This window comes from Lytechinus pictus, chromosome 16, assembly GCF_037042905.1.
Source record: "Lytechinus pictus isolate F3 Inbred chromosome 16, Lp3.0, whole genome shotgun sequence".
NCBI classification, from domain to species: Eukaryota; Metazoa; Echinodermata; class Echinoidea; order Temnopleuroida; family Toxopneustidae; genus Lytechinus; species Lytechinus pictus.
This window is the reverse complement of record NC_087260.1, coordinates 27,905,093-27,920,414: the sequence shown is the minus strand read 5'-3', so window position 1 is coordinate 27,920,414 and position 15,322 is coordinate 27,905,093. Positions and strand designations below refer to the sequence as shown.

The 15,322-nt window shown below is 37.5% G+C and overlaps 1 protein-coding gene across 1 annotated transcript; it reads right to left on the bottom strand.

Moving 5' to 3' along the window:
• Positions 1–1,619: 1,619 nt before the first annotated feature.
• On the bottom strand, positions 1,620–14,329 carry LOC129279287 (fibropellin-3). The gene is made up of 13 exons (XM_054915382.2): positions 14,191–14,329; positions 12,700–12,864; positions 11,508–11,693; positions 11,141–11,254; positions 10,182–10,295; positions 9,514–9,627; positions 8,800–8,913; positions 5,279–5,392; positions 4,603–4,716; positions 3,936–4,049; positions 3,211–3,339; positions 2,516–2,714; positions 1,620–1,999 (listed from the first exon to the last, which is right to left on the bottom strand). Exons 1-13 carry the CDS (start codon positions 14,225–14,227, stop codon positions 1,939–1,941), a joined length of 1,575 nt encoding a protein of 524 aa, XP_054771357.2. The 5' UTR covers positions 14,228–14,329; the 3' UTR covers positions 1,620–1,938.
• Positions 14,330–15,322: the final 993 nt, after the last annotated feature.

Genomic DNA, 15,322 nt, shown 5'->3' with positions numbered 1-15,322 from the left:
TCGAACTGTAGGTAATATATTTAGCATTGAGATGACAATCAATCTCGACCTTTTTTACCCTTAGGGTTATTCCAGAGGGAAAACAAAGGTGCCAGTGTCTCGAAAATATGCGTGGTTTTAAACCGTTTGTCATAGCAAGAGTTGTGAACATGGACACTTTCAAATGAACAGCGAGACGTAAAGAGTCAATTAATTGTAATGATATTTACATCAAATTAATGGAATTTGATAAAATGTTCACACAATTATCAATCTGGTGTGAGATTATTAATAGTTATAAAGATATACCCGGATTTTTGCAATATTACGTTCATGAAAACCACTGTTCCCTGTGTTGAAGCTGTGTGTGTGGACTTACGGACACTCAAATGCACGCGACTAAAGGCATTATGCCCTTTTTGCTCCGGCAATAGGGGGGGGGGGGGGGGCCTCGCCCCCTAGATCCGCCTATGCAAAGTAATAATCAAGTTGTCAAATTGAGCTTGATCTCCCAACTTGATGGTAAATTCTGTTATTTTTGTTAAATGCCGTCAGAAACGTCTCCCTGGGATGTAGGCAAGATATTATATAATAGACTTTGTTAGAACAAAGCAACCGAGTTTATCATACATGCATGTATTTTTTCACTCGTACATTTTTGTGAAATTTTGGACAAATAAAAAGTAGGTTTCCAATATTCATGAAGGAGGAGGGGGAGGGGTAATCGGCCCTGACGCCAATGCTTAGGGCCATGGTTTAAATAGCTTTTTAACAGCTTATTTTGCTTTTTATTTTTGACCAACACCAAAAACTTGGTATTTACGGTTAGGTGGGTCGTTGGGTCTTGTTCATCATACCAATATATCTTCACACAGCTGCTCTTTCTGACTATATAGTCTCTCTTTTTGTCAGTACTTCCTTTTCACATCTGTCATGTCTATACGACTTGCCTCTCTTTTTCTCTCCAACTTTCCCTCTTCATCTTTCCATTTATTTATCAAACTTCCCCCCCCTCTCTCTGCCTTTCAATTTATCATGTTTATCACTTTAATTGGTATAACAGTTCAACTTTATCTTTCCATTTATCATGTTTATTTCTTCAACTTCCTCTCTCCCTCTGTCTTTCAATTTATTTTTATAACTTTCATTATATTTCTTTCCATTTATTTCTCAAATTTCCTCTCTCTCTGTCTTTCCATTTATTTCTCCAACTTCGTCCCTTTGTCTGTACATCTATTTTTAAAAATACCTGTTCTCCTTCTCTTTCGTCCTCATTCTAACATTAGTTCTTCTATACGATGTTTTAATTATTTGTTAAAATGTGGTAGAATTAGGGAATATCTCGAAACAAAATGCGACATACATCACAGAATTTATTGTTGAAATTTTTTATTATATAAATACTAAAAAAAAGTTAATCGAAAAGTGTGTGCTTTGATGACCAAAGGCCTACACAGCTACATAAAAACAGTTCATCATAATTTATGACGAAGTTAAAATTCAAGAACATAATGCAGTAAACCTTTAGGACGAATGAGGACGTCCTGTTTTTGTCGATTTTATATTGTGAAACACATCTTCATTTCATACCTACTCTTAGCACTGACTTCTGAAAGTAAGTTTATTTCCTAAAAAAACTATTAAAATCCTGGTGCTCAAAATTGGTTATATTCCAAATTAGACAGCAGGTTATTGCATTATTCTTTTGAAAATTCCATAATTTATGTTTTTCCCTACAGCTTTGCAAGGAGATAAATCCCATTGTTTAGCAAAATATATACAAAACGGGGAACAATTATTATTGATGCATTTCTGATATATATCACTTGTGTGTTAAAAACAACATAAGACATTAGTTATAAGACATTTACAAAGTTCAGAATTAATTAAATTTAAAAAGAACGAATGCGGGAACATAATTTTATTCCCACACATAGTTCTAGTTTCCGGATTATTTCTTTATATCTCGGGTTGAGGGGCGAAGCTCTGCTCGTATCTCGTCCATTTATCCTGTCCGACCCTGTGAAAGTGATAAAAAGGAACAGTCAACATGTATAATTATGAAGAATATGAGAATGGTTTAGTCGTTTCAGAATGAGCATGGGGTACTTCAAAAAGCCGTCTTAAAGTTACACAATAAACTGTTTCAGCTGCGATGGGAATTAGGACAGAGAAACATTACAATGCACCTTTGGGGTTTTATTTGGGGAGGGGGCGGAATCCCATCCCGTTAGCACGTTCTTTGTGCAAACATTCTAGAGCGTGCATGATAAATTAATGCACGCATGATGGATTTATTACATACAATTATCAAATAGTGACGCTTCTGCAAAGAAAATAAATGATATAAAAAGCGAATTGACAATGGAGCAATTAAATACAAGCCCGACATCTAATATCCTGAAATGACTTCTGTTTTCATTTTTTATTAATGTAATGCCCTCAAATGACCATGCATGGCTTGGGCAGTTCATGAAAAGAAAAAGAAATGGGGTCGGGTATTCTTAGAAGTTGACCGTGATTGCCGAATACTAACTTGTTAGCTCTCTTGATGTCTTCACAAGTATTGACCATGCTACTCTCTATCCATGTAGTATATAACACTTCTTGACCATCACATAGATGACACTGACCAGTCCAGCTGGTGGTCGTTTGACCGTTATCACGGACAACGGTAAAGCCAAACGACGGGAAGTCATAGTTGTTACTGGCGTAACCAACCACCACAGTAGGGGCTGCATGAATTAATGAAAGCATCAATTATAACAACCACAACATCAAGAAATGCACAACTAATTCAAGAATTAGCCAACAGAAAATGGTTTCGTTGCTAAAAAGGAATTTATCGCGCACATCCCTCTGAAAAACGACTATAATTTTTTTCTTAAAATCATAGCAAAGACAAAAATAAAGTAAATTAAGATATCACATCAGAATCCTAATGGTCTTCATTTCCTTTCCAACAGATCTCAAATGAAAAGGAGGTCATGTACTGCTCTGCCCAATGATTTTTCCTATTTCATTGAAGTTACTGAGATATCACATTGATCCCTTTACGTACGTTTTTAGTGTCCATAAAAAAAATACGCAAAAAGTAGTGTTTTCAAGCTAAAACTTTCACTTGATACCACAAGCAATCGTTTTCACTAAGATTTCTGCTTCATAAGCAATTTAATTTGTATTTTTGCTGATAAGCATAATTTTGTAAATGATATAGGGTTATATTTTTACCTGCAATACCGATGACACGTTCGCTATAGGTGACATGATCCCCTAGCATCATCCCTGTTGATGTCTTGACGATGGTAATCTGATCATTACACTCGTTATACCAAATACCCTCCAAGTCACAGAATCCAACTGAAGGAAAATAATGAGATATCAATAATCATCAAAAATCCGTCACCGTTAGAAGAAAAAAAATCGGGGGGGGGGGGGGGGTAGTGACTAGCCATGGCGGTTCTCTCTTTCAATTACCGTTCGGTGGTTGCCTCCCACAGTTTCTTATTCAATACAATATACACTCTTAAAAATGTTGGGCAACATACGGTCCACACAACAATTGGTTAAAACTTTATCCAATTCTGGGTAGTTTTACACCAATACTGTGTAGTTTTCACCCAAAGCACACATTATTGGTGTAAAACTACCCAGAATTGGATAAAGTTTTAACCAATTGTTGTGTGGACCGTATGTTGCCCAACATTTTTAAGAGTGTATATTTAGGGAGTAATAAATATATCATTTTTCATTTGTGTGTTTATTATATCTGCACATGTTCGATTTTAAGATTTTTTTTAGTTTTGTCAAATTTATTTATACTATATCCTTAGCATTAAATATATTCATCAAACTGTTTATGCTAATAATTTTGGCGCCCATAGGTGAAACTTTTTTTGCAGCAAGAGCAGTTGAAAATATGTTTATCAATGAACATGAAATCACGAGTTTCCTACCTTCCTCGCAATTGACACCAGTGTATCCTTGGCGACACTGGCAGGTGTACATGTCTATACCATCGATGCACTGTGCACCATTCTGACACGGAAGACTGGCACATTCATTGATATCTAGAAATTTGAAAAGGACAAAAAATGAACCCGATGACACCTTATATCAAAACGGAGCTTTAACAGTTAAAACAACGGAAATATTAAAAAATGTAAAAATACAAGTGCTTTATTCCAGAATGGTACTTAGTTTTGGACCAGGTCCAATAGTATACACTAAAGGCCTACCAGTTATTTTAATCCATTAAATGCAGAATGCGATCACGAGTTTAATCTATTAACGTAGGACAGTTGTAGACATTCAAGCTATCTAAGTCATATCGGCCTTTCGTATTTGTGAGTGGAAGTGAAATGAGGTGCTAAAATACAATTTGCTTTAAACATAGGGAACATGTGAACAAGTATATTTTAAAGAAACTTCAGCGAGATGGGTTGGGAGGGAAACAACAACGCATTTTAATTTTGTAGTATCTGCCATCTGGGGAAAACCTGAGAGCCTATTTATAACTTATTCATTTCTGAATAATTCTTGAATCCTAGAATACCATGTCGTACGCTATATGAATTGACAATATCTCTATAAAATGTTTTCTGTCTATACAAGCATACTTACTGATTTCACAATTAATTCCTGTATATCCGGGTAGACATTCACAAACATATTCTCCACCAGCGTTTCTACACGTTGCTCCGTTCTGACACGGCATGCTAATGCATGCATCCAATGCTGTAAGAGATTAATCGAAATAAGCATGTGATAAGAGTACATTACAGGGACCGATCCAAGATTTTAGCACAAGGGAGGGGAGGTGGGCAGCCATGGGTCACATCGGGCAAAAATGTCTGATAAAAGAAAAAAAAGCCCGAGGGCTTATGCAATGAAAAATAGCAAGGTAGTGGACTTGATTTTCACAACGACATTATTTTGAGCAAGATGAATATCAACTATACAGGCCTACTCATTCAGGGAGATTCAACAAGTAGCATTTACGAAGTAATGCTTTAATTGACTTAACTAATAATCAGGACAAGGTCAAGTGCATTTAACCCTAGGATTAAACAACACAATAAAAACATTGACTTTACCAATATTTTTATTTTATTTCAAACAGTTCCTTTTGTGAAATGCTCTTGTAAATGTATTTGATTCGAACGCATTCTTCTAAAGTTCTAACGCATTATTTTGTGTATAAAGGAAAAACACAATAGGCCTCATTGACACATAATCACAGACAACCGGATGCGACTCACTGATCGAACTGGAACTTAGTCAAGTAATTCATACTCACATATCTCACAGTGTGTTCCTGTAAAGTTGGGTAGACACTGGCACACGTAACCATTGACGCCGTCCACACAGGAGCCTCCATTAAGACAAGGGCCACTTGCACATTCGTTGATATCTGTAAATAAACGGTAACAATGTCTTCATTGTGCACTTTCTCAAGAATCCAAATTTTGGAACCAGATATGAATAACATATGTTGCGTTTGGTGAGCTGAAGGGGGCTATTATAGTATGTGTAGGGTGTAGAATTTGTGGCGCACATGGGGTGGGGTGATGGTTTTGAACATGTCCAAATCATTTATGCGTGGATATTTTATCAATCATAAAAGATGTCAATGGATACACAGGCTTTTTGGTTTTGTTTTGTGTTCAAATTGTGCTTATTTCATGGATTTTTTTGTGGTTGATAATGGGCGTTTTTTAGAGAGAGGTAGTGGTTTGAAGCTATGTCAGGATGCTGAGGATAAGATCAGGTTTCACTGCCCATTTTAATCATTAATTAAAGAGCAGAGAACGTTTGGCTGGAAAAAGGACAGTTGTTGATCAAACAATTTGGGTGGTGAGAGGATGCATTGCCCATACAGGGAATACATCCTCTCACCTTGTGTTTTTTTAGATTGGAAGTGAAAGTTGGGGTAGTTGGTGTACTCACTTTAGTTGGAGATGTTTATGTGTGGATGTGTCCGAAGTCCTACCCTGCCTGCTAAGTGCTAAGTTATACCGTGTTTACACTTAATCGGCATTTGGTTCTGAACCAATTGCCGATGCAGAATCGGCATTTGGATTGCGTTTACACGTTGTTACAGCTCGCGGTTCAGAACCGCGAGCCGATGCAAAAACCTGAAATGATACGCATACCTACAATATACGTCATAATAAAGACAACGCTGGATCAGTGCGCTTACAATTACGTCACAATGGTAAAGTAATTGAAATGCGCACAAATTGCCGGTGCAGAATCGGCTTTCTGTTTACACGTAGTAAAAAAGCCGATTCTGCATCGGCTCGCGGTTCAGAACCTACTACTTTGGTGGTGCAAATTGCCGGTTCTGAACCGCGAGCCGATTCAAGTTGCTCGCGTTTACACGCTATGAAAAAGCCGATGCTGAATCGGCTCGCGGTTCAGAACCGCGAGCCGATTCAAATGCCGATTAATACCGTGTTTACACTTAATCGGCATTTGAATCGGCTCGCGGTTCTGAACCGCGAGCCGATTCAGCATCGGCTTTTTCATAGCGTGTAAACGCGAGCAACTTGAATCGGCTCGCGGTTCAGAACCGGCAATTTGCACCACCAAAGTAGTAGGTTCTGAACCGCGAGCCGATGCAGAATCGGCTTTTTTACTACGTGTAAACAGAAAGCCGATACTGCACCGGCAATTTGTGCGCATTTCAATTACTTTACCGTTGTGACGTAATTGTAAGCGCACTGATCCAGCGTTGTCTTTATTATGACGTATATTGTAGGTATGCGTATCATCTCAGGTTTTTGCATCGGCTCGCGGTTCTGAACCGCGAGCTGTAACAACGTGTAAACGCAATCCAAATGCCGATTCTGCATCGGCATTTGGTTCAGAACCAATTGCCGATTAAGTGTAAACACGGTATAAGTGTAAACACGGTATTAGTGGTGGGCGCGTGGGCGAGGATCGGCCGAGGCAGGTGCGCGCGCCTGCCCAATCGCGTAGCCCTTGCTTAAACAAATTCCAATCTTATCAACTAGAAACTTTCCCTACAGGATAATTTTTGACCGCTTTTTCTGGTAGCGATATCAGATTTTAACGATATAAGTACTTTCTGAGATATACGACCGTCCACGAAATATGGTCACGCGCGAAGTAAGGTCACACGACCATACTTTTCACTTACCCATCACCCTGAATAATACGGCGAACAATGTCAATGATGACCCACATATGCGATATGCAGTGTACGTACGTACGTACGTACGTGTGCACATACCGTATGTGATGCACTAAATATCGCTGGTTTTCTTTTCCGAATATTTCCGAATAAAAAACGTGTACGATGATCAAAACGAACAAGATAATTCTCAAATCGGAAAGTACCCGAGAGCAACAAAACCTCTGTACCCGGGGGACGTTGTTTACACTATGAGAAAACCTACTAAAACAAGAACGCCTGAGTATTCATTGAAAATAAAGAATAATAAATTAGTTGCTATTGATACCCATTCTTCTGTACGCACAGATATCGCCCGACGATGAAACTTAAACCGGCTTTACGAGTTTTCTTGGACAATCATGTTGTGCATCTTTGAAAGGAAGTGGCTCCCCCCGAACGTATTATGGTACAGGGGTTAAAAAAAGTCATCAATCACGTGACATATAATAAAAAAAACGTATTTTCTTTGTAACCAGTTTCAACTTTTTTAATTTCAAGTCAGTGATATGTAAGTTAAACCATTAAGTGTTGTATCCATGTATTTCCCCCAAAAAATGAAAAATGCCAACATAAAAAACGAGCGTTATTTAGTGACGACAAAGATTCTGGTAACGAAAGTATATGAAATGTTCCGAAAAAGCTTTAGATGTGAAGAGCGCCGCACACGGCGTTCCAGGAACAGAGCGTCTAGTTGACATGCTGAATGCAAACGTACAATTGTATTTTTTTTCTTCATTCCTTTATTTGGTATTCATATAGTTTTAAGAATAATGATAAATCTACATACTATTTACTGTATGATAATTATATTGCGCTTTTAAATAACACTTAATACATCATAATGACGCATCTTGGTGTTTTACTAGTATATCATTACCCCATCATAGGATCCTTTTGCGGGCCTACTCACAATGTATGCACTTTCTCCACTCCAGGAGAGAATTCCAACAAGAGTTTCAAACTCAATTGCCATGTATACTATATAAAGTGATATAGTGACAACAGATGGCCTCTTGTCAAGTGGTCGAGCTAGAAACCAAATCAATGCACACACAAGCCATTTATTTGTTATGAAACCCTTTATTATAGAATTCTTCGGGAAGGTCTAATCATTGATTTTACTTCGGTTGCATAATATATCACCGTGTTTCCTATGTTAAACAAGCCAACCAAGAGTACAATGATTTTCATTTAGGGGAAACCTTATTTCAGCTCAAATAAAAGCTTTGGGTCATCTGTTTTCAATGCTCGGATATTCGTTTGTTATCCGTTTAAAAGCTAATAAAACCATGGAAAACATGCAAAATGTTTGAATACGTGACCCCCATTTCATATTTGTATTGCTGACAAGTCAGGTTTATTGTGATAGTCATTCAATGAAAAGTGGAATGGTCTGCTCCGACTGAATGTAAATCTCTCAACACTCAACTTGTTATTAATAAATTACCATTTCTTTCTTTTAAAAAAATCGTGTTTATTTCATTTTCGAACAGAGAAAAATACTCAACGAAAATTGGGCCAGGCCAACTGAGTCACGACTATATTAGCAGGCCACTGTTAGAATGATGATTGCCAAGCCGACCTCATTTAGATAAAGATGGAACATAATAAATACTTACTTGTTTCACAGTTGGTCCCAGTAAACCCACTTAGACAGTCACATGTGTATCTATTCACGAAATCGTTGCAAGATCCGCCATTTTGACAAGGGCTGCTTGCGCATTCGTCAATTTCTGTAGGCAGTCATGAAAGAGAAACCAAGCAATTGACAACTCTCATAACGGATTCAATTCAGTTAAAAAATGACTGATTTTCATGTGAATAGTCGCATATACTACAAATAATGTCAGTTATGGAAGTATCCAGAACCTAAAACTCATCGATATTCTCATAAAAAGTTACTGGAAAATACTAAAATATAGTATTACTAATCGAAATCTCAGATTGATTCATCATGAATCATACTCTCTACACAGATGGGAGGGGGTGATTTTCATCAGGAACCTACTCTCATAATTGCGAAAACTTGTGGACTTAAAAAATATAAAACAGTACAAGTACTAACTCTACATTTTCGAATGTTATATCTGAGATTGCTATAATGACTATTTATGATGAGCAATGCAGCCGCGAATCGGACCCGTCGTTTCATGAAGGCGTATGATTGAAGTTAATTTTCCATCATTTTAACTAACATAAAAACTTTTTTTGAGAGGCTGCTGAGCCATTTCACCACGGTAGATATAAGAGTAACCATAATATATTTTCATGAAACAGATCCATGGTATCGACAAGGGTGGTCATGTAAGTGTGACTGGGGTGTGGAATATTACCTGTTTCGCACAGTGTTCCGGTGTATCCAGCCAGACAGGTGCAGGCAAACTGATTGATACCGTCTACACAAGTACCTCCATTCTGACAAGGGCTGCTCGCGCATTCATTTATATCTGGTTAAGCAGAAAAAAAGGTTGAAAATGTTTTCCAGTGTTTATTGATTACCGTATACGTATTTAAAACATGACGTTTCTTTGGCAATCACATGTAGACAGTCCTCCAAGGCTTCAGTGCCTTTCTTGATTAAGCATCGTTTTGGCTTCAACGTTTAGACACTCTTACAGCTCATGCAGACGTCCAAAAGCACATACACACATAAGGGACGCACTATTAGATATCCAGGGGGTGCAGGAAGTCCCCCCCAAAAAAAAATTGACTTACTATACGAGCAAAATAAAACCAACTTGACTCACCATCAGAGTAAAAAAAAAATGGTCCACTGACAAATCATCAGAAAGTGGCCAAAAAACAACTTGTCTCAATAGAATAAGGAAAAAAAAACTTTACTCAAAGAAAGAAGGGAAAAAATGCATCAACTCAAACTTCCAGCCCCCCTCCCCTGGGTATTTAATGGTGTGTCCCCAACAATTTATGATTTTGTGGTTTAAACTTTAACAACTAACGAATAAGCATGCAGTTTCATAAAAAAAACACAAAAAACACTTACTGTTCTCGCAGTTAACTCCATTGAAACCAGGAACACAATTACAGATGTATCCATTGACTTGATCAACACAATCACCGCCGTTAAGACAAGGTGTGCTAGCACATTCATCAATATCTGAAAGATAAAGGGGTTTACACTGGATTATAATCACAATGTGTAACCATGGTAATGGAATCCATTTTAAGATAGCAAAGAGGTAAATGCAATCGTGAATTTGTGAGTAATAAAGGTTTTCATTAATCTATTAAGTCATTTTCTCCGTAATCATAAACAACGACTTTACTCTTCTATTTGCTGGATGGTGAATGAAATAGTCTGCATTCTAATCTGTTCAGAAAAAAAAATATTATCATTGCTAATATTATTGAGGAGGCGCGATAGCTCAGTTGGTAGAGCGGGGTTTCAGATTCCGGTGACCCGGGTTCGATTCCCACTTGGTCCGCTAGTGCCCTTTGGTAAGGCATTAATCCTCATTACCAGGTCCCTCGGAGAGGACCTTCAGCCATTGGTCCTCTGGTTGCTTGCAAACAAGCATTCATGCTTTCTTAGCAATCTGGTAAAAAAAATCACCATAACCATTATCATTATTGTTCAATACGGATAGCAATATGCCATTTTAGAGAAGTCGATACTGTCAGTAAAAAAATCAAGTTAAACGTAATTTTAAAAGTTTTAAGGGGTCTCTGATATAATTCATCAATAAAGTAAAAACAAAAGAAAGAATCATGTTCATCCAAAATTGTAAAGGATTGTACAAGAACTGAATAAATCTTTTTTTTGGAGGGGGGGGGGGTTGGGCACGACAGTAAAAAAACAGATCATAATAACGAAACTACTGAGACTGTAATGTGAAAAGGGTATTATGTAATCAATAAAGGAGGGCTTATATTAGATATAGATAATATAGGTGGAATTTCCTCTTAAGGTTCTCCCTCCTACGTCACTCATGAAATTCATACCTGTTTCGCAGTTATCACCGGTGAACCCAGGCGGGCAGATACACTCATAATCATTGACCTGATCAACACAAGTCGCTCCATTCAGACACGGATTAGGGCTACAGTCGTCTCCATCTATGCAAATCAAATCATATAAAGAGATTACCGGGGACGCGGAACGATTTTGATTCTTCTGTAAAATGAATAGTTTTTTTTCTTTGATTTTGAATAAAATCTTTCTATGAAAAAAGGAAAAAGAAAACATAGATTCAGACAAATAACATTGAATTGTAAATAGCAAACAGTGTATACCGATATTAATACCAATAATCGTAAAAATGGGAATATATACAAATAAGACAGAAGATATTGGGCACGAAGGTACTACCTGATGTAAAAGTGATTCTGAATCCTTTCTGGGGGATGTTACGATCCGTTGAAAAGAGAAACCAAGCCTGTTCATTCGCCACTGAGAATGGGGCAGGTACCTGGTTGGTTGATGATAGGTTACCCTCGAACGATCCAAGAGCTTGGTTAAAATCAGCCACAGGTCCAACACCATACTCCACAACATCTAGAAATATCAATATGTAATTAGTGGTAGCGTAATGACCAAGACATTTGGAGGGGGCACAACATAGCGGATGTGGCAACATTTCTACAAAGATGTGAGCGAGCGAAAGCTGTGAACTGAAAAACGAATTCTGTGTATGATTTTGACTTAATATTTAGAAAATGATAGCATAGACCAACTGTTTCCTGCATATTTATCTTTCTTTTCTATTTTGTGTTGTTTGTCGTCATGTTTGGGGAGTCCCGTGTTGGTGCACAGCATAGCCTTCTCTCCCCTAGGCTATACACCAATCGGGATTTTTAGTATTCACTGGATGGGACTGAGCAACCTCTTGAATGAGAGGTCGTGGGTTCAATTCCGAGGAACGTTTCTTTAACATTTGACAATTTGCCGTACCTGACGAGTTTCTTTGTTCTGATTGACCGAGACGCACAGGGGTCTGACTGTTTCAATTATCTGATTTTAGTCCCCCGGTCTATTCATGCTATAGACTAGCATTTCCTGCCTTTTTGCCACCCGTACAAGCTTTTGCACCTACTCAAGAGATAAAGGAAGTCTTTTAATTTCCGCTGACTATTCATGCATTGCAATGCACATTTGATTTTTTAAAGACAACCCTTAAGACCCTTTTCAGTATCAAAGAGCAGAATTTTTCTATTTCGCTAAGGTTAGATGGTGTGACTCGTATAATGTCAAGGATTTTCAATACGAAAAATCGAACAAAAGTTTAAAATATTTCGGGTATTTTGATATCATTTTATGACGTGTTATATTAAGTGAGCAGCAAAGTAATGTGATATTTCGTTCACTAATAAGCTAATATTATTTTGAAATTCTCACAGAAGGGCAGTAATAAGCATCATGTGTCCTTTTTAATTGTATAATCAATGTTTTGCTGAAAGACTATCTCACAGATGAAGCAACTACATACAGGGGGTATGGCCTTCGGTAAAAATAAACAGTAATCAGTAAAAATGATTAATAACACGTAAACATAATTAATTACCTTTAAAGACCTCAGTCATGAAGTCTTCGATTGTAAAAGTGATGATACGTGCACCCTTGATGCGGACGAGGTACAAACAATCAGCTCGGTTATTATAATTAGCCGGATAGTTAGGAGATTCGATCACTCCGGTTGATTCGAAGATGTTGTATCCGCAGTTTGCACCTAAACATTGCAAAGGGGGAAATAAGAAAATATTAAACAATTTGTAAATGAATTGATCTGATAATCTAGACGATATGACTAGGCTATTAAACGGGTATCACAATTAGGCTACTAAATGTTCTGTTTTCTCTTACCCTTTGTGTGGCCGAACTTCAGTCTAATCCCCGCCTTTTTAATTTCTTCCACATTTTCTGTGTCATTATTCACTCATGTATCATTATACCCAATTATTTCTATATTTTCAAGGGGATCTACACTTTGGTTTCAGTGGACCCCACCCCCCTCCTACTCATTTTCATATGCTTTATCTCATTCTGATTTTCTTTAAAATGTCAATCCTTTAATATATTGAATTTGAATGGAAATGAAGTAAAGAATTGAAATGAATTGACTGTTTGTATCTCTTCATCTTCTTCCTCTGGGTATCGATGGTGATTGTATAAATGACAACAAAGATGATGCTAAAACAACACTACTACTATACTACTACTACTACTACTACTACTACTACTACTACAACTACTTCTACTACTTCTACTACTTCTACTACAACTACTACTACTACTACTACTACTACTACTACTACTACTACTACTACTTCTACTACTACAACTACTTCTACTACAACTACTTCTACTTCTACTACTACTACTACTACTACTAGTAGTAGTACTACTATTCCTACTACTACTACTAATACTACTCCTACTACTCCTACTACTCCTACTACTCCTACTACTCCTACTACTCCTACTACTACTCCTACTACTACTCCTACTACTCCCACTACAACAACTACTACTACTACTACTACTAATTCTACTACCACTATGACTACTCCTACTCCTACTACTTCTACTACTACTACTAACACTGCTGCTACTACTACTACTACTCCTACTACTTCTACTACTACTACTAACACTGATGCTACTACTTCTACTACTACTACTACTACTACTACTACATCTTCTACTACTACTACTACTACTACTACTACTACTACTACTGCATCTTCTGGGCCCCGTAACACAAAGGTTAGCGATCGATCGTACGCTTGATTTTCACGATTGAACATTGTAGTCAACGCAATCAATCGTAGAAAAAATGTTCTACGATCATTGCTAAGCTTTGTGTTACGGGTCCCTGGTGATTATCACCATCATCATGATCATCATCTTCATCACCATCATCATCACCATTATCATCGTCGTCGTCATCATATACATACATGTATTACTTTATCATTTTGACTGTATTTATTATTTACAATATTGCATGTCATCGTATCAATGGGCCCATAGACACAAAATTAAAATTAATCACCTGTAAAACGTCCGCAGTTCTGCCCATCATAGCCCATTGGACATTCACATATGTACGTTCCTTCCCCATCTCGACAAGCCGATCCGTTCTCACATGGGTTGCTGTCACATTCACCTTGACGAGAAGAGAAGAAAGAGGATAATTAAATACAAAACAGACATGATCTTACTTAGCGGGGGGGGGATAGGGATGATGACCCCCCCCCTGCTGTAATGAACAAAATAGGGGAAAATGGCAAAAAAAAAAGGGAAAGGGAATAGAAAAGAAGGAAGAATATAAAAGAGAGAGATCAGAGTCGCATAGCTCTGTACTACGCCTGTTATTTAAGTGAGAAAAATGACGTCATCTTCAGATACCCCCCCCCCCCCCGTTCGCCATCAAAATACCCTGACGCCATCCATGGGGACACGTACGCAGACCCATTTGTTACACTCTTAAAATGTTGGGCAACATACAGTTACTATCCACACAACAATTGGTTGAAAAAAAATGTATCCAACTCTGGGTAGTTTTCAACCAATACTGTGTAGTTTTCACCCAAAACACATTATTGGTTTAAAACTACCAAGAATTGGATAAAGTTTTTATTGTTGTGTAGACAGTATGTTGCCCAACATTTTTAAGTGTAGTCTGTAAGCACAAACTCATATTTGACACTTTAACCAATAACAGGTCTAGAGTGAAGACTACAAGCCAAAGGCTCTGCCAGTGTCAAATAAGAGCCAGCCACAGTACATAGTGAATCTAGTCTCACTACTTCAGACTCTGCATTTTGCAGTATATGCGAATTGCGATAACCAAGGGTCTGTGCCTATAGACTACGCATATATTTTGTTGACAGTTATCACATACAAAAAAAATATTTAAAATTTACAGCTGATCAATCTTTTTTATTAAAAAAAATATTGAGCCCCAAGCATCTTTCAGTATGTTCGACCATTTTGCGTACTCGTTTATAAATGTATTAGAACATTTTACGTTTGATTGTCCCCTAAGAACACAAAAATATCAGGAAAGCAGATAAAGAATGAAGCTATAAGGAGAAGGGGAGCTGAGAAATGAATAAGTAAATATGAGTGGGTTAAGAGTAGGAGGTGAAGGATAAAAGGAAGGACACGAAAGGGGAAAAAGA